Source organism: Brachyistius frenatus, unplaced genomic scaffold (assembly GCF_029030835.1).
Source record: "Brachyistius frenatus isolate BFR_SWC_R1_liver_20210118 unplaced genomic scaffold, ASM2903083v1 Contig_526, whole genome shotgun sequence".
In the NCBI taxonomy this organism is placed as follows: Eukaryota; Metazoa; Chordata; class Actinopteri; family Embiotocidae; genus Brachyistius; species Brachyistius frenatus.
This window is the reverse complement of record NW_027211125.1, coordinates 34,109-56,777: the sequence shown is the minus strand read 5'-3', so window position 1 is coordinate 56,777 and position 22,669 is coordinate 34,109. Positions and strand designations below refer to the sequence as shown.

Here is a 22,669-nt window from a genome sequence, read left to right as displayed (position 1 = left end):
TAAACCATGATGAATATAAACCATGATGAATATAAATCATGAATATAAATCATGATGAATATAAACCATGATGAATATAAACCATGATGAATATAAACCATGATGAATATAAACCATGATGAATATAAACCATGATGAATATAAACCATGATGAATATAAATCATGATGAATATAAATCATGATGAATATAAATCATGATGAATATAAACCATGATGAATATAAACCATTATGAATATAAATCATGATGAATATAAACCATGATGAATATAAATCATGATGAATATAAATCATGATGAATATAAACCATGATGAATATAAACCATGATGAATATAAATCATGATGAATATAAACCATGATGAATATAAACCATGATGAATATAAATCATGATGAATATAAACCATGATGAATATAAACCATGATGAATATAAACCATGATGAATATAAACCACGATGAATATAAACCACGATGAATATAAACCATGATGAATATAAACCATGATGAATATAAATCATGATGAATATAAATCATGATGAATATAAATCATGATGAATATAAACCATGATGAATATAAACCATGTTGAATATAAATCATGATGAATATAAACCATGATGAATATAAATCATGATGAATATAAACCATGATGAATATAAACCATGATGAATATAAATCATGATGAATATATGATGAATATAAACTACGATGAATATAAAACACGATGAATATAAATAAACCAATATAAATCATGATGAATATAAACCATGATGAATATAAACCATGATGAATATAAATCATGATGAATATAAATCATGATGAATATAAACCATGATGAATATAAACCATGATGAATATAAACCATGATGAATATAAATTATGATGAATATAAACCATGATGAATATAAACCATGATGAATATAAACCATGATGAATATAAACCATGATGAATATAAACCATGATGAATATAAATCATGATGAATATAAATCATGATGAATATAAATCATGATGAATATAAACCATGATGAATATAAACCATTATGAATATAAATCATGATGAATATAAACCATGATGAATATAAATCATGATGAATATAAATCATGATGAATATAAACCATTATGAATATAAATCATGATGAATATAAATCATGATGAATATAAACCATGATGAATATAAACCATGTTAAATATAAATCATGATGAATATAAACCACGATGAATATAAACCACGTTGAATATAAACCACGATGAATATATAAATCATGATGAATATAAACCATGATGAATATAAACCATGATGAATATAAACCACGATGAATATAAATCATGATGAATATAAACCATGATGAATATAAATCATGATGAATATAAACCACTCAGTTTAAACATGAATATAAAGAAACAGAACTGATCATGATGAATACACACTAATTAATACATTCAGACAGTGGTTCAACCTCTAGTAGAACGGTTCAACCTGAAGGAGAACGGTTCAACCTGTAGGAGAACAGTTCAACCTCTAGGAGAACGGTTCAACCTCTAGGAGAACGGTTCAACCTGTAGGAGAACGGTTCAACCTCTGGGAGAACGGTTCAACCTGTAGGAGAACGGTTCAACCTCTAGGAGAACGTGTCTGTGAAGTGATGAGGAACCTCCGGGCACCGCGGCAGCAGCTCTGCCTGGTAAACACACTTTCCGTCTGTCTGCATGAAGCGGACCGTCATGTGATGAGCAGTTACCTGGAGGTAAGCCACGCCTCCTGCTGTGTGATTGACAGGACTGGAGTAGAGCTGCCAGGACGAGGGGACAGCGTCCCGGTGGTAGGTGGATGGGTCGCTGACTGTCCCACTGCCGCTGACCACGTATGAGGTGCCGTCTTCTTCTCTGATGAACTGATGAAGATAATGTGTCAATCTCAGGTGTACTGCATCACACAGGTGAGTTCTTACATCACAGAGATCAGCTGGTTTCAACACAGAGCTGAGAGACACTTTCACTGACATCTACTGGATCTGTGGATTATTAAACGTGTAAAAACATGCTGGTCCTGGAAGAGTGATGGACACCAGCTCTGACCAATCAGAGATCAGGAAACACTGTCCTGTGACTGTGGACAGCTGCTGCAGAGAGGAGCTGTAAATTTAAATGGAGCCGTCCCTGACATCATGTGACATCCAGTGACATCATGTGACATCCAGTGACATCATGTGAAGGGTGGAGCTGTTCGGTGCTGGACAGATGATGTTGTTTGTGTGTTGATGTGTTGTTCAGTACACACCTGCAGGTCGTGGTCGTGGCCGCTCAGGTACGCAGTGACTCGGTACTTCTTCAGCAGAGGTCTCAGTCTCTTCACCAGACAGGACGTTGGTCCGTGATGGCCGATGGACCACACAGGATAATGACCAGCCACCAGCACGTAGTCGGACCTGGGAGGAGCCGCACAATGGGTCTATTAAAGAAAACAAACACTACGGAGGGAAATATTAAAGAAAACAAACACTACGGAGGGAAATATTAAAGAAAACAAACATTACGGAAATATTAAAGAAAACAAACACTACGAGGGAAATATTAAAGAAAACAAACATTACGGATGGAAATATTAAAGAAAACAAACACTACGGAGGGAAATATTAAAGAAAACAAACACTACGGAGGGAAATATTAAAGAAAACAAACATTACGGAGGGAAATATTAAAGAAAAAGAAAACAAACACTGCGGAGAGAAATATTAAAGAAAACAAACATTATGAGGGAAATATTAAAGAAAACAAACATTACGGAGGGAAATATTAAAGAAAACAAACATTACGGAGGGAAATATTAAAGAAAACAAACATTACGGAAAACAAACAAAACAAACACTACGGAGGGAAATATTAAAGAAAACAAACATTACGGAAAACACACTACGGAGGGAAATATTAAAGAAAACAAACACTACGGAGGGAAATATTAAAGAAAACAAACTACGGATGGAAATATTAAAGAAAACAAACATTACGGATGGAAATATTAAAGAAAACAAACACTACGGAATATTAAAGAAAACAAACACTACGGAAATATTAAAGAAAACAAACACTACGGAGGGAAATATTAAAGAAAACAAACATTACGGAGGGAAATATTAAAGAAAACAAACATTACGGAGGGAAATATTAAAGAAAACAAACACTACGGAGGGAAATATTAAAGAAAACAAACATACGGATGGAAATATTAAAGAAAACAAACACTACGGAGGCAAATATTAAAGAAAACAAACACTATTATTAAAGAAAACAAACATTACGGAGGGAAATATTAAAGAAAACAAACATTACGGAGGGAAATATTAAAGAAAACAAACACTACGGAGGGAAATATTAAAGAAAACAAACACTACGGAGGGAAATATTAAAGAAAACAAACATTACGGAGGGAAATATTAAAGAAAACAAACACTACGGAGGGAAATATTAAAGAAAACAAACACTATATTAAAGAAAACAAACATTACGGAGGGAAATATTAAAGAAAAAACAAACAACAAACACGGAGGGAAATATTAAAGAAAACAAACATTAAAGAGGGAAATGTTACAGAAAACAAACATTACGGAAAATATTAAAGAAAACAAACATTACGGAGGGAAATATTAAAGAAAACAAACACTACGGAGGGAAATATTAAAGAAAACAAACACTACGGAGGGAAATATTAAAGAAAACAAACATTACGGAGGGAAATATTAAAGAAAACAAACATTACGGAGGGAAATATTAAAGAAAACAAACACTACGGAGGGAAATATTAAAGAAAACAAACATTACGGAGGGAAATATTAAAGAAAACAAACACCACCGATGGAAATATTAAAGAAAACAAACACTACGGAGGGAAATATTAAAGAAAACAAACACTACGGAGGGAAATATTAAAGAAAACAAACATTACGGACGGAAATATTAAAGAAAACAAACACTACGGAGGGAAATATTAAAGAAAACAAACATTACGGAGGGAAATATTAAAGAAAACAAACACTACGGAGGGAAATATTAAAGAAAACAAACACTACGGAGGGAAATATTAAAGAAAACAAACACTACGGATGGAAATATTAAAGAAAACAAACATTACGGAGGGAAATATTAAAGAAAACAAACATTACGGAGGGAAATATTAAAGAAAACAAACACTACGGAGGGAAATATTAAAGAAAACAAACTACGGATGGAAATATTAAAGAAAACAAACACTACGGAGGGAAATATTAAAGAAAACAAACATTACGGAGGGAAATATTAAAGAAAACAAACATTACGGAGGGAAATAATAAAGAAAAACACAAAAATATTAAAGAAAACAAACATTACGGAGGGAAATATTAAAGAAAACAAACACTACGGAGGGAAATAATAAAGAAAACAAACTACGGATGGAAATATTAAAGAAAACAAACATTACGGATGGAAATATTAAAGAAAACAAACACTACGGAGGGAAATATTAAAGAAAACAAACACTACGGAGGGAAATATTAAAGAAAACAAACAAACTACGGAGGGAAATATTAAAGAAAACAAACACTACGGAGGGAAATATTAAAGAAAACAAACACTACGGAGGGAAATATTAAAGAAAACAAACACTACGGAGGGAAATATTAAAGAAAACAAACACTACGGAGGGAAATATTAAAGAAAAAAAAAAAAACAAACACTACGGAGGGAAATATTAAAGAAAACAAACACTACGGAGGGAAATATTAAAGAAAACAAACACTACGGAGGGAAATATTAAAGAAAACAAACATTACGGAGGGAAATATTAAAGAAAACAAACATTACGGATGGAAATATTAAAGAAAACAAACATTACGGAGGGAAATATTAAAGAAAACAAACATTACGGAGGGAAATATTAAAGAAAACAAACACTACGGAGGGAAATATTAAAGAAAACAAACATTACGGAGGGAAATATTAAAGAAAACAAACATTACGGAGGGAAATATTAAAGAAAACAAACACTAAGTAGAGAAATATTAAAGATAACAAACATTACGGAGGGAAATATTAAAGAAAACAAACATTACGGATGGAAATATTAAAGAAAACAAACACTACGGAGGGAAATATTAAAGAAAACAAACACTACGGAGGGAAATATTAAAGAAAACAAACACTACGGAGGGAAATATTAAAGAAAACAAACACTAAACATATTAAAGAAAACAAACTACGGATGGAAATATTAAAGAAAACAAACATTACGGAAGAAAACAAACATTACGGAAATATTAAAGAAAACAAACATTACGGAGGGAAATATTAAAGAAAACAAACACTACGGAGGGAAATATTAAAGAAAACAAACTACGGATGGAAATATTAAAGAAAACAAACATTACGGATGGAAATATTAAAGAAAACAAACATTACGGAGGGAAATATTAAAGAAAACAAACATTACGGAGGGAATTATTAAAAAAAAAAAAAACAAACATTACGGAGGGAAATATTAAAGAAAACAAACACTACGGAGGGAAATATTAAAGAAAACAAACATTACGGAGGGAAATATTAAAGAAAACAAACATTACGGAGGGAAATATTAAAGAAAACAAACACTACGGAGGGAAATATTAAAGAAAACAAACACTAAAATAAACTAAAACTGTGTTTCTGAATTAAAGATCTGAACATGTGAAACTAGTTCCATCAGTCCATCGTGGACTGAACAGAACCTTTGTACTGTGACAGATCTGGAGATGGTTTACAGAACAGCACAACACCCGTTTAACCCCCAACAGAACCCCTCAGGTCTCAGGTACTGTTTACACGTCAGACACAAAGAGGAACTCCATGTGGACAGAGTGGACCAGAACGTCCTGCCAGAAGTCTGTCCATCCACAGTCTGCAGGTCCAACAGGACCAAACAGAACCTCTTGCCAGCTGTAGTTAATGAGACACAAACTGTGACTGGATAATGATTTGAAGACACGTCCCTCCTACTGTGTTGGTTCTGACCTTGAAGCGGGGATCGTCCACATCCTGGACACCACTGAAGTAGAAGTGGTCTCCCAGGCTGAGGACGAAGTCCAGTCCATCTGTCCGGGCAAGCCGGTCCACTTCTGCTGCCACAGCTTGTTCATGAGCAGTGTAGTAGGGAGGGACGGGGACACCGCCCCAGTCCGCCAGAACTACCAACCGCATCGCAGCTGTGGACGACACCAACATCCTCTCAGAGCTGTCACTCATTCCTGATGGACATTTGATGAGCTGTCACTCATCCCTGATGGACATGTGATGAGCTGTCACTCATTCATGATGGACATGTGAATCAGATATTGATGAGTCAGGATTTTCTTGAAGACCATTGTCTTGTTCTTTTTTAATTTAATTCTGTTGAGCACATTTTTTAATATTTATTTCTGTAATCTGAAGGATAAATATTGTTAATAAATCGGAGGTTAAAACAACAACAGAAGAGCTTAATGACCAAATTCCCTTTGAATTATGACCTTTAACATCACCTGACGTCAGCTTATTAAAATGAATGTAGGTTTGAATGTTTAAATATCAGTCACAGCTGGTTCTGGTTGTGGTTCTGGTTGCACTTCCATCTACAGAGTGACGTGGGCTTATTGAATTTGACTTTTCTTCTGTTTTGAATTCATTTTCATTTCAACGTTTCAAATCTTGTCCAGTCTGGTGGTCTTAAAACTTCCTGAAAACCAACTTTGAAAGTTGTGATTAAATGTTCAGTCAAACAACAAAGTTCCTGGAGTTTTATTTGCATTCCAGCCATTTCAGAATTTAATCTCTGATTCAGCAACAGAACATGAACTCAGACGTCCTGATGTGAAATGATCTTTGATCACATGACCACATCCTGTAGCTCAGGTTAACCCTCGGTTCCCCAGCAGACGGGACAGTACCTGGTTCCTCAGAGTGGATCCGGGTCCAGCTGCTGTTGAAGAGGAGGATGAAGACGAAGATCTCCCGCTGAAGTCTGCCCATGACTCCTCCGATCGCTTCTGCTTCAAAGTGAAACTAACCTCTCTGTGGAGGTAAGACGACTTCCTGTTTCAGAGCAGGAAATCAGCTGTTCAGCAGGTCAAAGTGTGACTCACGGAGCACACATGTACGAACACGCATGTGCCATTCAACACGCTATCAAAGCGGCAGCGTGGAGAGACTTTAACACACGTCAATAAGTACTCAGTGAAACACAAAGACCTGAAGGAAGTCTTCATTTTCTTTTAACTCTGATTGGTAGTAAGTTTTATGACATATGATGTCATTTAGCTGTTCACTTTTTATTGGACACTTGATTCATAGGTGATAATCTCTGAAGGTATTTGACTTAAAGCTGCAGATTCCTTTGAGATGATTTATTACATGATGTAAAATCAGCACAATAAGAGACAGTCTGTAATGAACTCTTCAAACTGAAGTGACTGTCAGCCTCCTTCACACCGACACCGTCTTTCTAGTTCAGAGCGGTTTGGAGCAGGAAGTGACCATGTTTGGATGAGCTGGGGGAGGAGCCAGCATTGGATCTGACTCTAACCTGACTGCACCACAGGCCTGTCAATCAAACAGACACGCCCCCAAAAACAGGTCTTCTTGAATCTTCTTTTCTAATGAATGAGGGATTATTTTCAGATGGACCTCCAGAAAACTAATAAGAAGGAGTGACTTTAGCTAACAACACCGAGATAACTGATGGACACATTTTATTCACTTTGGATTTGATGACAGAAGTTGAATGGGAGTCTATGGAGCCGGAGGCTTTTTGGAGCCGACCTCTAGTGGCACTCGCTGGTATTGCAGCTGAAGACACTTCTGGATCAGAACCATTTTACAGACCTGGAAGGGTCCGTGTTTGAGACATAAAACTCCTGATCCTGATGGTCCTGATGGTTCTGACAGAAGTCTCCAGTGAGATGGTAACTCCTGGTTACAACAGTAACCTCTGACACACATCAGGTCGTCTTGGTTACGACACCGTCTTGATCATTGACACTCCGTCACACTACAACAGGTAAAATGATCTGTTTGAGGACATTCACAAACAATAAATCATAATAATACATTTTACAGCTGAAGCTCCTCATAAATATAGTTCTACACATGAAGCCACATCACAAGAAAAAAGACGTCTTTATGAAAACACATTTGTCCCAGTTTTTTTTTTTTTTTTTTAATGCAGTGAGATCAGAACAGCTTCATTATCTGTATAAAATCAGGCTCTTTCCTGTCATTTCAAAATAAAGTTACTTCAAAGTTTATTACAGTTACAGGACAGATGTGCTGAGTCATGAGGATCTGCTGTCAGGGATCCTCCATAAACTGAGACTCCGCCCACAGATCGCAGACTCCGCCCACAGACCGTCTCAGTCCCACAAACACGATGCTCTAACCTTCATGAGGACACTTGAACCAGAAGGCAGATGAGTGTGGACGCCATGTCTTCACATGTCTTCACGTCTTCATGAACAGACTGACTAGAGCTGAGCTACAAGCGTGTTCCTGTTCTTTAATCACAGCAGATCCATGACCAGACTCTGGCGGTACCGCTCTTCATGAATCGGTCCGACTGGCTCCAGAGCAGAACCTGGCACTGCAATAACTTTTTACAGGTTTGTATAAAAGCAGCTTTTTCAAGGAGCTTTGTGAGTCCAGCTGCCTGGATCAAAGGTTTAGACACCAGGGGGTGCCAGCGCGCTTCATGTGTCCGCGACCCCTGACCCCTCACATCACAGCCGCCTGGCAGCTGGACCTGAGGCAGGAAGTCTCAGTACAGAGGCCTGGATGGAATCACTTTAATATGTTAGACATTCAGAGAGTCTGTTGGAGGAGGAATGTTCAGATCAGAGATCTACTGGAGCCGAGCGGAACCAACCGGGTCGGTACCGTTGGAACATACAGGCTCACTGCAGCAGCAGAACAGCAATCAGGCACCATGTTGGATTTAAGGTGGACTGGAGGTTTAGTGGGCGTGGTTTACAGGCTGCTCACTACACCTGGGTCAGGTAGAGGAGCTGTCCTTCCACTGCTGAGGTGTCACTACAGTCTGCCTTCATGTCTGGAGTTCCCTCTCAAACAGCTGTGGTGGATTCTTATCTTCTAGTTATGTTTAATTACTCTATTACATTATCACAGATAATAAAAGATGCTCATATTTCAATTAAATCATTCTTGGACATTTTTAACTTTTCTGGTTCTAATGATTCACTCACTTCATGATCAGTCACTTCATGTTATAATCATCACGTGTTATAATCATGTTATAATCATGTGTTCTAATCATGTTGTAATCATCACGTGTTCTAATCGTCACGTGTTCTAATCATGTTTTAATCGTCACGTGTTCTAACATGTTATAATCGTCACGTGTTCTTGTGTTATAATCGTCACGTGTTCTAATCATGTTATAATCGTCACGTGTTCTTATCATGTTATAATCACGTTATCATCACGTTATAATCATGTTATCTTCACGTGTTATAATCATGTTATAATGTTATAATCATGTTATAATCACATTGTTATAATCATGTTATAATCACGTTATAATGTTATAATCACAATATAATCATGTTATAATCACGTGTAATAATCATGTTATCATCACGTGTTATAATCACGTTATAATCATGTTATAATCACGTTATAATCATGTTATAATCGCGTGTAATAATCATGTTATAATCACGTTGTAATCATGTGTTATAATCATGTTATCATCACGTTATAATCATGTTATAATCACGTTGTTATAATCACGTTATGTTATAATCATGTTACAATCACGTTATAATCACGTTATAATCACGTGTTATAATCACGTTCTAATCATCACGTTATAATCACGTGTTATAATCACGTTCTAATCATCACGTGTTATAATCAAATGTTCTAATCATCACGTTATAATTGTTCTAATCATCAAATTCTAATCATCACGTGTTCTAATCATGTTGTAATCATCACGTTATAATCATGTTAATTGCACAGTGACTGTTCAGTGTTATCTTGATAACAGGGCTGCAGGTGATTGGCAGCCTCGGCTGCTGTCAGCTGAGACTTTAACGTGTGTGAATGAACATGTATGAATCATTACACCCCGTACACATACTTCAGTAGAACTCAGTGGGACAGTTTACTGCAGGACATGATGTCTCAGACCTCCGATATCAGGTCCTCACTACAGGCTGATCACATGATCAGGAGGAGGTGATGAAACAGTTCGTGTAGCTCCGCCTTCAAACGCTCCACATTGGCAAAATAAATTACAAGTGTTGATAATCAAAGTGAACAAATGAGTGATTAGACAGGACTTATGCTTTAAATAAGAGCAGACAAACAGGGTCCAAGGCCGAGTTAGAAAGGATTAAAAACAACGTTTTCATGTTAAATCTAACCTCTGTCTAATGTGCAAAGAATTAACGGACTGGTTTATCGGAGCAGTGCATCGTGGGTAACGTCAGCAGCCGGTTACGAGCCGAACTCCACCGTCTCCTCTGTGATGGGCTTGAAGTCGTAGTTCCCTCTCCCGTCCATGTGGAGGTAATACTACAGGAGACAGGGACAAGACAAGGTGAGGAGGAGGAGGACAGGAGAGACAACAGGGTGAGGAGAGGAGGACAGGAGAGACAACAGGGTGAGGAGAGGAGGACAGGAGAGACAACAGGGTAAGGAGAGGAGAGGAGGACAGGAGAGACAACAGGGTGAGGAGAGGAGGACAGGAGAGACAACAGGGAGAGGAGAGGACAGGAGAGACAACAGGGTAAGGAGAGGAGAGGAGGACAGGAGAGACAACAGGGTGAGGAGAGGAGGAGGACAGGAGAGACAACAGGGTGAGGAGAGGAGGAGGACAGGAGAGAGACAACAGGGTGAGGAGAGGAGGAGGACAGGAGAGAGACAACAGGGTGAGGAGAGGAGGAGGACAGGAGAGACAACAGGGTGAGGAGAGGAGGAGGACAGGAGAGACAACGGGGTGAGGAGAGGAGGAGGACAGGAGAGACAACAGGGTGAGGAGAGGAGGAGGACAGGAGAGACAACAGGGTGAGGAGAGGAGGACAGGAGACAACAGGGTAAGGAGAGGAGAGGAGGACAGGAGAGACAACGGGGTGAGGAGAGGAGGACAGGAGAGACAACAGGGAGAGGAGAGGAGGACAGGAGAGACAACAGGGAGAGGAGAGGACAGGAGAGACAACAGGGTAAGGAGAGGAGAGGAGGACAGGAGAGACAACAGGGTGAGGAGAGGAGGAGGACAGGAGAGAGACAACAGGGTGAGGAGAGGAGGAGGACAGGAGAGACAACAGGGAGAGGAGAGGAGGACAGGAGAGACAACAGGGTGAGGAGAGGAGGAGGACAGGAGAGAGACAACAGGGTGAGGAGAGGAGGAGGACAGGAGAGAGACAACAGGGTGAGGAGAGGAGGAGGACAGGAGAGACAACAGGGTGAGGAGAGGAGGAGGACAGGAGAGACAACGGGGTGAGGAGAGGAGGAGGACAGGAGAGACAACAGGGTGAGGAGAGGAGGACAGGAGAGACAACAGGGTGAGGAGAGGAGGAGGACAGGAGAGACAACAGGGTGAGGAGAGGAGGACAGGAGAGACAACAGGGTAAGGAGAGGAGAGGAGGACAGGAGAGACAACGGGGTGAGGAGAGGAGGAGGACAGGAGAGACAACAGGGAGAGGAGAGGAGGACAGGAGAGACAACAGGGTAAGGAGAGGAGAGGAGGACAGGAGAGACAACGGGGTGAGGAGAGGAGGAGGACAGGAGAGACAACAGGGAGAGGAGAGGAGGACAGGAGAGACAACAGGGAGAGGAGAGGACAGGAGAGACAACAGGGTAAGGAGAGGAGAGGAGGACAGGAGAGACAACAGGGTGAGGAGAGGAGGAGGACAGGAGAGAGACAACAGGGTGAGGAGAGGAGGAGGACAGGAGAGAGACAACAGGGTGAGGAGAGGAGGAGGACAGGAGACAACATTTATCATACAGAAGTCGTCTCATGATTGTTTTGATCAAACAAGATTTCGATGTTATTTGTGGAGTTTTAAATGAGTTCTTTGTGGAAAATTGTGGGAATTAGAAAAAAGTTGAGAAAAATATATTTTGTTTAATCTACTTGATAAACTAATAAATGTGTAATCACTTCCTGTGATAATAATCCTGCTGCACATCACATAAATATTTTAGTTCCAATCTTTTTTATGTATTTACTGAACTTAGAGAACCGTGGAGATAAAAGCTCCTAAAAGCTCCTAAAAGTTCCTAAAAGCTCCTAAAAGGTCCTGAAAGTTCCTAAAAGCTCCTAAAAGTTCCTAAAAGCTCCTACAAGCTGCTAAAAACTCATAAAAGCTGCTAAAAGGTCCTAAAAGCTGTGTATGTTTCCAGAACAGACCGTCTGTGACTGGAATATAGAAACAAGGACGACATCAGCTGTCAAAATAAGAGCTTTAGATGCTGTTTAATTCATGTTCATTCAACACATAGACCTGCTGGATGAAACAAACAAAGAGACGTCTCTGACAACTGGACGTGTGGACAAAACTCATTTAACTTCCTCTGATCACAAACATTTAATCACATCATGTAATTTAATACTTTCTGGTTGTAAATGAGTTATTTTTGTTAATCCTTTCAGCACAGATTCTAATGATGACAGTTTTTTGCAGAAAAATCTTGTGAATTAAAACAAATTACAAGCTTCAGCATATATTGTGGAGTTTGCTTGAATTTCCGTTAAATATTGAGATGACAAAACGGGACTTCCTGGAGAGACTGAACTTCACTGCTCTGTCCTGTTGCTGCTGATGAATCTCTGATGCAGTGAAGTGTGCAGGACTGATGGACATGGTTCTTACCTCGTGGTGCTTCCACAGGGACTTCCTGTGGGACACTGTGAACAAGGTGATGCCCACCTGTGGATACACAAACACAACCAGGACTGAGCAGCTGTTCTCGGTCCACTTCCTCAAGTCTCCATCTTTTTTAATGTTTCCAAAACATTGAACAGCAGTTGGTTGAACTGTATGAACTGGAGATGACAGCATGTTGCTGACATGTTAACAACCATCAGTGATGATATCTCTTCCTCACCATCTTTGCTAGTTCGGAGCAGTTTGGAGCAGGAAGTGACCATATTTGGACGAGATGGGGGAGGAGCCAGCGGTGGATCTGACTGATCTGATTGGAAACCTGACCTGAAACTACGAACTCCTTTATATCCAGTATGTGGTTCTACCTGACTGGTTCTACCTCACTGGTTCTACTTCACTGGTTCTACCTCACTGGTTCTACTTCACTGGTTCTACCTCACTAGATCTACTTCACTGGTTCTACCTCACTAGTTCTACTTCACTGGTTCTACCTCACTGGTTCTACTTCACTGGTTCTACCTCACTAGATCTACTTCACTGGTTCTACCTCACTAGTTCTACTTCACTGGTTCTACTTCACTGGATCTACTTCACTGGTTCTACCTCACTAGTTCTACTTCACTGGTTCTACCTCACTGGTTCTACCTCACTGGTTCTACTTCACTGGATCTACCTCACTGGTTCTACCTCACTGGATCTACTTCACTGGTTCTACCTCACTAGTTCTACTTCACTGATTCTACTTCACTGGATCTACTTCACTGGTTCTACCTCACTAGTTCTACTTCACTGGATCTACCTCACTGGATCTACTTCACTGGTTCTCTGACACAGTGTTCCACCCAGCTGAGATGTGTCTTTGTGTTGTTGTGGCTGTAGATGTGTGTGTATGTGTGTGTGTGTGTGTGTGTGTGTGTGTGTGTGTGTGTGTGTGTGTGTGTGTGTGTGTGTGTGTGTGTGTGTGTGTGTGTGTGTGTGTGTGTGTGTGTGTGTGTGTGTGTGTGTCTGTGTGTGTGTGTGTATGTATCTGTGTGTGTGTGTGTGTGTGTGTGTGTGTGTGTGTGTGTGTGTGTGTGTGTGTGTGTGTGTGTGTGTGTGTATGTGTGTGTGTGTGTAGTGGGTCCGTACCGTCCTACAGTGGCTGTAGATGTAATCCTCCACATCTACACTCACAGCACTAGTACACTCGTCCAGGATGGCGAACTGTGGTTTGTGGTAGAAGAGCCGGGCCATCTGGAAGAACCGGAACACAACCATGAGTGAATAAATGAATAAATACATGGGAGAGAGAGAGAGAGAGAGAGAGAGAGAGAGAGAGAGAGAGAGAGAGAGAGAGAGAGAGAGAGAGAGAGATTGATAGATAGATAGATTGATTGCAATGGACAGGAATGATCTCCTGTATCTGGAATGATCTCCTGAAAGATCTCCTGTATCTGGAATGATCTCTTGTATCTGGAATGATCTCCTGTATCAGGAATGATCTCCTGTATCTGGAATGATCTCCTGTATCAGGAATGATCTCCTGTATCAATGATCTCCTGTATCTGTCCTTGTGACAGCAGCTGGAGGAGTCTTTTGGAGAACGTCCTCCTCTGTCCCTGCAGCAGGTGGAGAGGGTGGTCAGGATTATCCAATATGGATAATAGTTTCCTCAGCGTCCTCCTCTCCACCTCCTTTTCCAGACTGTCCAGTTTGCAGCCAATGATGGAGCCGGCCTTCTTAACCAGTTTGTTAAGTCTGTTGGTGTCTCCGGCTACAATGCTGCCCCCCTCCCCCCTCCTCCCCCCAGCAGGCTACTAGAAGTACAGTTCACTGGCCACAACAGATGGTAGAACATCTCCAACATCTCGCTGCACACATTGAAGGATCGAAGTTTCCTCAAGAAAAAGAGTCGACTCATCACCTTCTTGCAGACAGCGTTGATGTTGGTCTTCCAGTTCAGTCTGTTGTCATGGAGACACCAGGTACTTGTACTCCTCCACCATGTCCACCTCCTCTCCCAGAACTCTCAGCGGTTGTGGAGCCGTCGTCTTCCTCCTGAAGTCGACCACCATCTCTCTGGTCTTCAGGAGGAGGTGATTTCTACCAGCCCACTCCACAAAGTCCTCCACTACTGCCCTGTACTCCTCCTCCCGTCCATCCCTTATACACCGTCCACTGACTCCTCCTCCCGTCCATCCCTTATGCACCGTCCACTGACTACTCCTCCCGTCCATCCCTTATACACGTCCACTGACTCCTCCTCCCGTCCATCCCTTATTCACCGTCCACTGACTCCTCCTCCCGTCCATCCCTTATACACCGACCACTGACTCCTCCTCCTGTCCATCCCTTATACACCGTCCACTGCAGTCATCAGAGAACTTCTGCAGATGTCTTGACTCTGAGTTGTTCTGGAAGTCAGTGGTGTAGAAGGTGAACAGGAAGGGAGACAGAACAGTTCCCTGAGGAGCTCCAGTACCACTGACCACCGTATCAGACAGCACACTGCCCAGAAGGACAAACTGTGGTCTGCCTGTCAGGTAGTCAGTGATCCAGGAGACGGTGGACATGTCCACCCCCACCACCCGCAGCTTCACCCTCAGCAGCAGTGGTTGGATGGTGTTGAATGCACTGGAGAAATCAAAGAAAGTGATTCTCACAGAGTCACCGGTTCCATCCAGGTGAGACTGAGCTCGTTGCAGCAGGTAGATGATGGCATCGTCCACTCCCACATGAGGCTGGTACGCAAATTGCAGAGGGTCCAGAGAAGATTTCACCAGCAACCTGAGGTGGGCCAAGACCAGCCTCTCCAGCACCTTCATCACATGAGATGTGAGGGCAACCGGTCGGTAGTCGTTGAGGCCGGATGGAGTTGTCTTCTTCGGTACAGGAACCAGGCAGGACGTCTTCCACAGCACCGGGACCTCCTCCTGCTTCAGGCTCAGGTTGAAGAGGTGTTGTAGGACCTCAGCCAACTGGACGGTGCAGGTCTTCAGGACCCCCGGGGCCGATGCCGTCAGGTCTTCAGGACCCTGGGGCTGATGCCTTCAGGTCCTACAGCCTTGCGCTGGTGGAGTCTCTCCAGCTGTCTCCTAACCTGGCCAGTCATCACAGAGAGGAGGGTGTGAGGGAGGGCGGGGGTCAAGGTGTCAATGGAGGAAGAGCCCTTTGGAGTTGAGGACTCTGTGTCCATGCAGCTCACCAGGGGGGACAGAGGAGGGAGGGGGGAAGGCAGCAGAGGTGTTTGGGAGGTGTGGTGTGTGGAGGAGACAGATGAGGTCTGTGAACTAAACCTGTTGAAGAAACAGTTTAGCTCATTGTTCCTCTCCAGGTTCCCCCTGGTTGTTCCTCTCCAGGTTCCCCCTGGTTGTTCCTCTCCAGGGTCCCCCTAATTGTTCCTCTCCAGGGTCCCCCTGGTTGTCTCTCTCTCTCCCCTTGAACCCAGTAATCTCCTTCATACCGGTCCACACCTCCCTCACGTTGTTCTGCTGGAGTTTGGCCTCCAGCTTCCTCCTGTAGGAGTCCTTGCACTCCCTCATCTTCTCCTTCAGGTGGCGCTGCACTCTCCTGAGCTCCTCCCTGTCCCCAGACCTGAAGGCTGCTTTCTTCTGATTAAGAAGAACTTTCAGGTCACTGGTGATCCACGGCTTGTTGTTGGGGAAGCATTTTACAGTCCAGGATGGTACGGTGGTGTGTTCACAGAATTTAATGTATTCTGTGATACAGTCCGTCCTGCTGTTGATGTCCTCCCCATATGGTCCACACAGCACATCCCAGTCCGTGGACTCAAAGCAGTCCTGCAGGGCGTCTTTAGCCTTCTGTGTCCACCTCCTCACGGTTCTGGTGGTTACAGGCTGCCTCTGCACCAGGGGGACATACTTTGGTGCCAGCAGGACCAGGTTGTGGTCTGATCTACCAAGGGGGGGAAGGGCAGTAGTACTGTATGCATCCATGGCATTAGCATACAGTAGGTCCAGAGTTTTATTGTTCCGGGTGGGGCAGTTCACATACTGGTGAACAGTTGGCAGAACTTTATCCAGACTGGTTAAAGTCTCCAGTAACTAACAAAAATGGACCGGGATGCTTAGTCTGAAGTTTAGCCACAGTGGAGTAGATGGTGTCCACTGCTGCCTCTACGTCAGCTGATGGAGGAACGTACGCAGCGATAACAATGGCGGACGTGAACTCCCTCGGCAAATAACACAGGCGCATTCCCACGGCGAGAAGTTCAATGTCCGGGCTACAGAAACGTTCCTTCACACACGTGGTCGGGATTGCACCACCTCTCGTTCACATAGACTGCAATCTCTCCACCTTTCTTCTTAAAGCTCCGAACAACGTCTCCGTCCCCCCGAACAGTCCTGAAGCCGGGTACGGCCGCGCTGTGGTCCGGGAGATGTGAGTGCAGCCATGTCTCGGTGAAACACTTGATGCTGCACTCCCGGTACTCCCTCTGGGTCTTTACCAGCGCCGAGCTCGTCCGTCTTGTTGGCCAACGACCTCACGTTCCCCATTAAAATCTCCGGTACCGATGGTTTATATTTCCTCCTCTTCGCCTTCAGTTTAACTCCAGCTCTGCGACCCCAACGTCGTCTTTGAAGTTCGTCCGGGATTTCAGGCCTCGCTCCGGGCAGCAGCAGTAGAGGTCTACTCAGCATGATCAGCTGATCACGAGAGTAAACAATGGCCCCAGTCCACTGTGTGTAGCTCTCCGTTACAAAGAGGGAAAAAAGTAGAAGAGCCACCAGAAAAGTGGAAAAGTTACGGTCCATTGTCAGACCGTCACTTAACACACGTGAAGAAAAAAAACCAACTCCGAAGAGAGAAGAAAGAAAGAAAAATACTTGAAACAAACACACTCGGGGGAGCTGCTGTAACAGGCTGCCACTAGCACGGCGTCATCTTGATTAACGAGTAAAGAGCTGTGTGTGTGTGTGTGTGTGTGTGTGTGTACATCAGTGGTGTGTCCTTACCGCCATCCTCTGCTTCTCCCCTCCACTGAGGACGTCCATCCAGTCCTGGACCGTGTCCCAGCTACCCTCCCTGTCCAGGATGTGTCCCAGCTGGACGTTGTCAAGGTACTCCTTCAACACCTGGGACATACAGACATGGGTGAGACAGGAGAGACAAAGAGGCACAACAGCAGTGTGTAGTGTTGTGTACTGGTGTGTAGTGGTGTGAAGTGGTGTGTACCGGTGTGAGTGGTGTGAAGTGGTGTGTACTGGTGTGAAGTGGTGTGTACTGGTGTGTAGTGTTGTGTAGTGGTGTGAAGTGGTGTGTACTGGTGTGAGTGGTGTGTACCGGTGTGAGTGGTGTGTACTGGTGTGAAGTGGTGTGTACTAGTGTGTACTGGTGTGTACTGGTGTCCCACCTGGTCAGAGATGCCCCTCCCCTGCTGGTCCTCCCAGGTGTCAGGGTAGATCACCTGGTCCCTCAGAGAGCCCAGAGTCATGTAGGGTCTCTGAGGAGGAACATGTTTATATTCTCATGTTATCTGGTCATTATGAAGTCGGACACTCTCTGACATGACGTCATGTTCTGTGTTTCAGGAGAACCGAGAACGTCTCACCTGTGGGACGTAGAACAGCTTCCCTCTCTCAGGTTTGGTCAGGTGTCCCCCGAACAGAGGCCACAGCTGGAAGACATGTTCCACCGATTCATGAAGACATGTTCCACCTATTCATGAAGACATGTTCTACCGATTCATGAAGACGTGTTCTACCGATTCATGAAGACGTGTTCTACCGATTCATGACGTTGTGTTCCACCGATACATGACGTCATCGTGTTCCACCGATACATGACGTCATCGTGTTCTACCCGATACATGACGTCATCGTGTTCTACCGATACATGACGTCATCGTGTTCCACCGATACACGACGTTGTGTTCCACCGATACATGACGTCGTGTTCCACCGATACATGAAGACATGTTCTGCTGATGCATGAAGACATGTTCTGCCGATACATGAAGACATGCTCTACCGATACATGAAGACATGTTCTACCGATACATGAAGACATGTTCTACCGATACATGAAGACATGTTCTACCGATACATGAAGACATGCTCTACCGATACATGAAGACATGTTCTACCGATACATGACGTCATCGTGTTCTACCGATACGTGAAGACATGTTCTACCGATACATGAAGACATGTTCTACCGATACATGAAGACATGCTCTGCCGATACATGAAGACATGTTCTGCTGATACATGAAGACATGTTCGACTGATACATGAAGACATGCTCTACCGATACATGATGTCATCGTGTTCTACCGATACATGATGTCATCGTGTTCTACCGATACATGAAGACATGTTCTACCGATACATGACGTCATCGTGTTCTACCGATACGTGAAGACATGTTCTACCGATACATGAAGACATGTTCTACCGATACATGAAGACATGCTCTGCCGATACATGAAGACATGTTCTGCTGATACATGAAGACATGTTCGACTGATACATGAAGACATGCTCTACCGATACATGATGTCATCGTGTTCTACCGATACATGATGTCATCGTGTTCTACCGATACATGATGTCATAGTGTTCTACCGATACATGAAGACATGTTCTACCGATACATGAAGACATGTTCTGCTGATACGTGAAGACGTTCTACCGATACGTGAAGACATGTTCTACCGATACATGAAGACATGTTCTACCGATACATGAAGACATGCTCTACCGATACATGAAGACATGTTCTACCGATACATGAAGACATGTTCTACCGATACATGAAGACATGTTCTACCGATACATGAAGACATGTTCTACCGATACATGAAGACATGCTCTACCGATACATGAAGACATGTTCTACCGATACATGAAGACATGTTCTACCGATACATGAAGACATGTTCTGCCGATACATGAAGACATGTTCTGCTGATACATGAAGACGTTCTACCGATACATGACGTCATCGTGTTCTACCGATACATGAAGACATTCTCTACCGATACATGAAGACATGTTCTACTGATACATGAAGACATATTGATGACCTCTGATCAATAATCACCTCTCCGAGCACTCTGAACAGAGAACTCTTTCCACAGCCATTTGGTCCACAAACCAGGACGTTGGTGCCCGACCTCACCTGCAGAGGACAGGGGACAGAGGACAGGGTGAGTAAGACAAGGACACGCGTCTCAAGTCCTGCATATCTGCAGGATGAAATAGTTTTGAGGAGTAACTTCAGGTCATGCTGAGAAGTAAATGAGTGAATGAAGTGTGTTCACCTCGAAGGACAGGTCTCTGATCAGGACATCCCCGTTTGGGGTCGCTAGAGGGGTGTGGTCAAACCTGGAACAAGTGAAAACAGTAACTCAGCTCATGACCAACCAACCTACCTACCAACGGACAAACAAACCAACCAACCAACCGACAAACAAACCTACCTACCTGCCTACCAACCAACCAACCGACCGACCGATAAACAAACCCACCCAACCACCCACCCGACCGACCGATAAACAAACTCACCCAACCACCCACCGACCAACAAACCAACCAACCGACAAACAAACAAACAAACCAACCAACCGACAAACCCACCCACCAACCGACAAACAAACCAGTGTGTTTCCAGGAGCACAATCAAACCTACTTGATGATGTTGTCTCTGTTGATGACCTGACCTCCTCCTGGTACCAGGACCAGTTTCTCTGCAGGGTCTGACTCTGAGGAAAACAAACAGAACGGAGTCATTGGTTTGGTTCATCAGGGTTCTGACTTCAGGATGTATTCTGAGACTTCATGGGTCATGTGTACCTTTCTCCTGATGGGTCACCATGGTCCGCTCGTATCGGCCCGAGTTCAGCTCCTTCAGGACCTTCATCAGCTCCGTAATACGAGCTGTGAACCTGTGGAAGACACGTTCAACGGATCAGAACCAGCCGGGTCTGCTGTGTTCCGTCTGCATCGGATCAGAACCAGCCGGGTCTGCTGTGTACCGTCTGCATCACCTTCACTGTATTTCCAATCATTCTAATATCACTGTTCTTTCACTAGGATCATTTCTGGTTCTGTTGTCAGACAATGACACAACCAGAACACTTCTTGGTCAACTTTGTCTTTCTGGTTTTGAACGCAGCACAGAGAAGCTGTAACCTTCATGAGGAAGTATTCACAGTTATGGATCATCATCATCGTCACTGAGATCCACACGTTAACGTGACCACTGGTACTTCAACATCAGTGATGTCATCATAGACCTGAAACTGGACCAGAAAAACATCAGATTTTATATCAAACTCTGTAAGATGGCGCAGCGCTAGCGGCAGCCTGTTGCAGCAGCTCCCCCCGAGTGTGTTGTTTATTAGTATTTTTTAAGCCTTTCTTCTCTCTTTGGAGTTTTTTTTTTTCTTTCTCTCGTGTATTAAGTTAACGGTCAGACAATGGACCGTAATTTTTCCACGGTTCTGGTTGGGGGCACTGTTATTGTTTACTCGCGTGATCAGCTGATCGCGCTGAGCAGACCTCTACTGCTGCTGCCCGGAGCGAGGCCTGAGATCCCCGTTGAACTTCGGAGAAGACGTCGGGGTTGCAGAGCTGGAGCTAAGCTAGAGGCGGAAAGGAGGAAATATAAACCAGCGGTACCGGAGATCTTAACGGGGAACGTGAGGTCGTTGGCCAACAAGATGGACGAGCTCGGCGCTGGTAAAGACCCAGCGGGAATACCGGGAGTGCAGCATCATGTGTTTCACCGAGACATGGCTGCACTCACATCTCCCGGACCACAGCGCGGCCGTACCCGGCTTCAGGACCGTTCGGGCGGACGGAGACGTTGTTCGGAGCGGCAAAAAGAAAGGTGGAGGGATTGCAGTCTATGTGAACGAGAGGTGGTGCAATCCCGACCACGTGTGTGTGAAGGAACGTTTCTGTAGCCTGGACATTGAACTTCTAGCCGTGGGGATGCGCCCTTATTATTTGCCGAGGGAGTTCACGTCATCGTTATCGCTGTGTACGTTCCTCCATCAGCTGACGTAGAGGCAGCAGTGGACACCATCTACTCCACTGTGTCCAAACTGCAGACTCAGCATCCCGGTGCATTTTTGTTAGTTACTGGAGACTTTAACCAGTCTGGATAAAGTTCTGCCAACTTTGCACCAGTATGTGAACTGCCCCACACGGAACAATAAAACTCTGGACCTACTGTATGCTAATGCCATGGATGCATACAGTACTACTGCCCTTCTCCCCCTTGGTAGATCAGACCACAACCTGGTCCTGCTGACTCCCAAGTATGTTCCTCTGGTGCAGAGGCAGCCTGTAACCACCAGGACCGTGAGGAGGTGGACACAGGAGGCTAAAGACGCCCTGCAGGACTGCTTTGAGTCCACGGACTGGAATGTGCTGTTTGGACCACATGGGGAGGACATCAACAGCAGGACGGACTGTATCACAGAATACATCAAATTCTGTGAACACACCACCGTACCATCCTGGACTGTAAAATGCTTCCCCAACAATAAACCGTGGATCACCAGTGACCTGAAAGTTCTTCTTAATCAGAAGAAAGCAGCCTTCAGGTCTGGGGACAGGGAGGAGCTCAGAAGAGTGCAGCGCCACCTGAAGGAGAAGATGAGGGAGTGCAAGGACTCCTACAGGAGGAAGCTGGAGGCCAAACTCCAGCAGAACAACGTGAGGGAGGTATGAAGGAGATTACTGGTTTCAAGGGGAGAGAGAGAGACAACCAGGGGGAACCTGGAGAGGAACAACCAGGGGGAACCTGGAGAGGAACAATCAGGGGGAACC

At 43.6% G+C, this 22,669-nt stretch overlaps 2 protein-coding genes across 3 annotated transcripts in view; both read right to left on the bottom strand.

Annotated features, from left to right (window-relative positions):
- Positions 1–1,455: 1,455 nt before the first annotated feature.
- Positions 1,456–7,038, bottom strand: LOC138614576 (tartrate-resistant acid phosphatase type 5-like). The gene is made up of 5 exons (XM_069688102.1): positions 6,930–7,038; positions 6,019–6,209; positions 5,823–5,905; positions 2,279–2,426; positions 1,456–1,892 (listed from the first exon to the last, which is right to left on the bottom strand). The coding sequence occupies exons 1-5, from the start codon at positions 7,009–7,011 to the stop codon at positions 1,620–1,622; spliced, it is 777 nt and encodes a 258-aa protein (XP_069544203.1). The 5' UTR covers positions 7,012–7,038; the 3' UTR covers positions 1,456–1,619.
- A 3,099-nt stretch (positions 7,039–10,137) lies between these two features.
- abcd3a (ATP-binding cassette, sub-family D (ALD), member 3a) overlaps positions 10,138–22,669 on the bottom strand; it is a 29,043-nt gene continuing 16,511 nt past the window's right edge. For both annotated transcript variants that reach the window (XM_069688100.1, XM_069688101.1), the window contains exons 14-23: positions 20,684–20,775; positions 20,520–20,592; positions 20,152–20,215; positions 19,932–20,009; positions 18,439–18,504; positions 18,241–18,330; positions 17,843–17,962; positions 14,016–14,120; positions 12,873–12,929; positions 10,138–10,572 (exon numbers count right to left, since the gene is read on the bottom strand). In XM_069688100.1, the coding sequence (XP_069544201.1) occupies positions 10,495–10,572; positions 12,873–12,929; positions 14,016–14,120; positions 17,843–17,962; positions 18,241–18,330; positions 18,439–18,504; positions 19,932–20,009; positions 20,152–20,215; positions 20,520–20,592; positions 20,684–20,775 (823 nt within the window). In that variant the 3' untranslated portion in view covers positions 10,138–10,494. The remainder of the gene's footprint in view (positions 10,573–12,872; positions 12,930–14,015; positions 14,121–17,842; positions 17,963–18,240; positions 18,331–18,438; positions 18,505–19,931; positions 20,010–20,151; positions 20,216–20,519; positions 20,593–20,683; positions 20,776–22,669) is intronic.

Bases quoted from the DNA above. Each gene is read 5' to 3' on its own strand.
- LOC138614576 (XM_069688102.1), bottom strand. From the start codon at position 7,011: ATGGGCAGACTTCAGCGGGAGATCTTCGTCTTCATCCTCCTCTTCAAC. The intron at 5,906-6,018 runs GTCAGAACCAAC...TTGGACCTGCAG, and splicing joins TGGACGATCCCCGCTTCAAG to ACTGTGGATGGACAGACTTC. The intron at 2,427-5,822 runs GTACCTGAGACC...GGCTCCTCCCAG, and splicing joins TTGTGTCTGACGTGTAAACA to GTCCGACTACGTGCTGGTGG.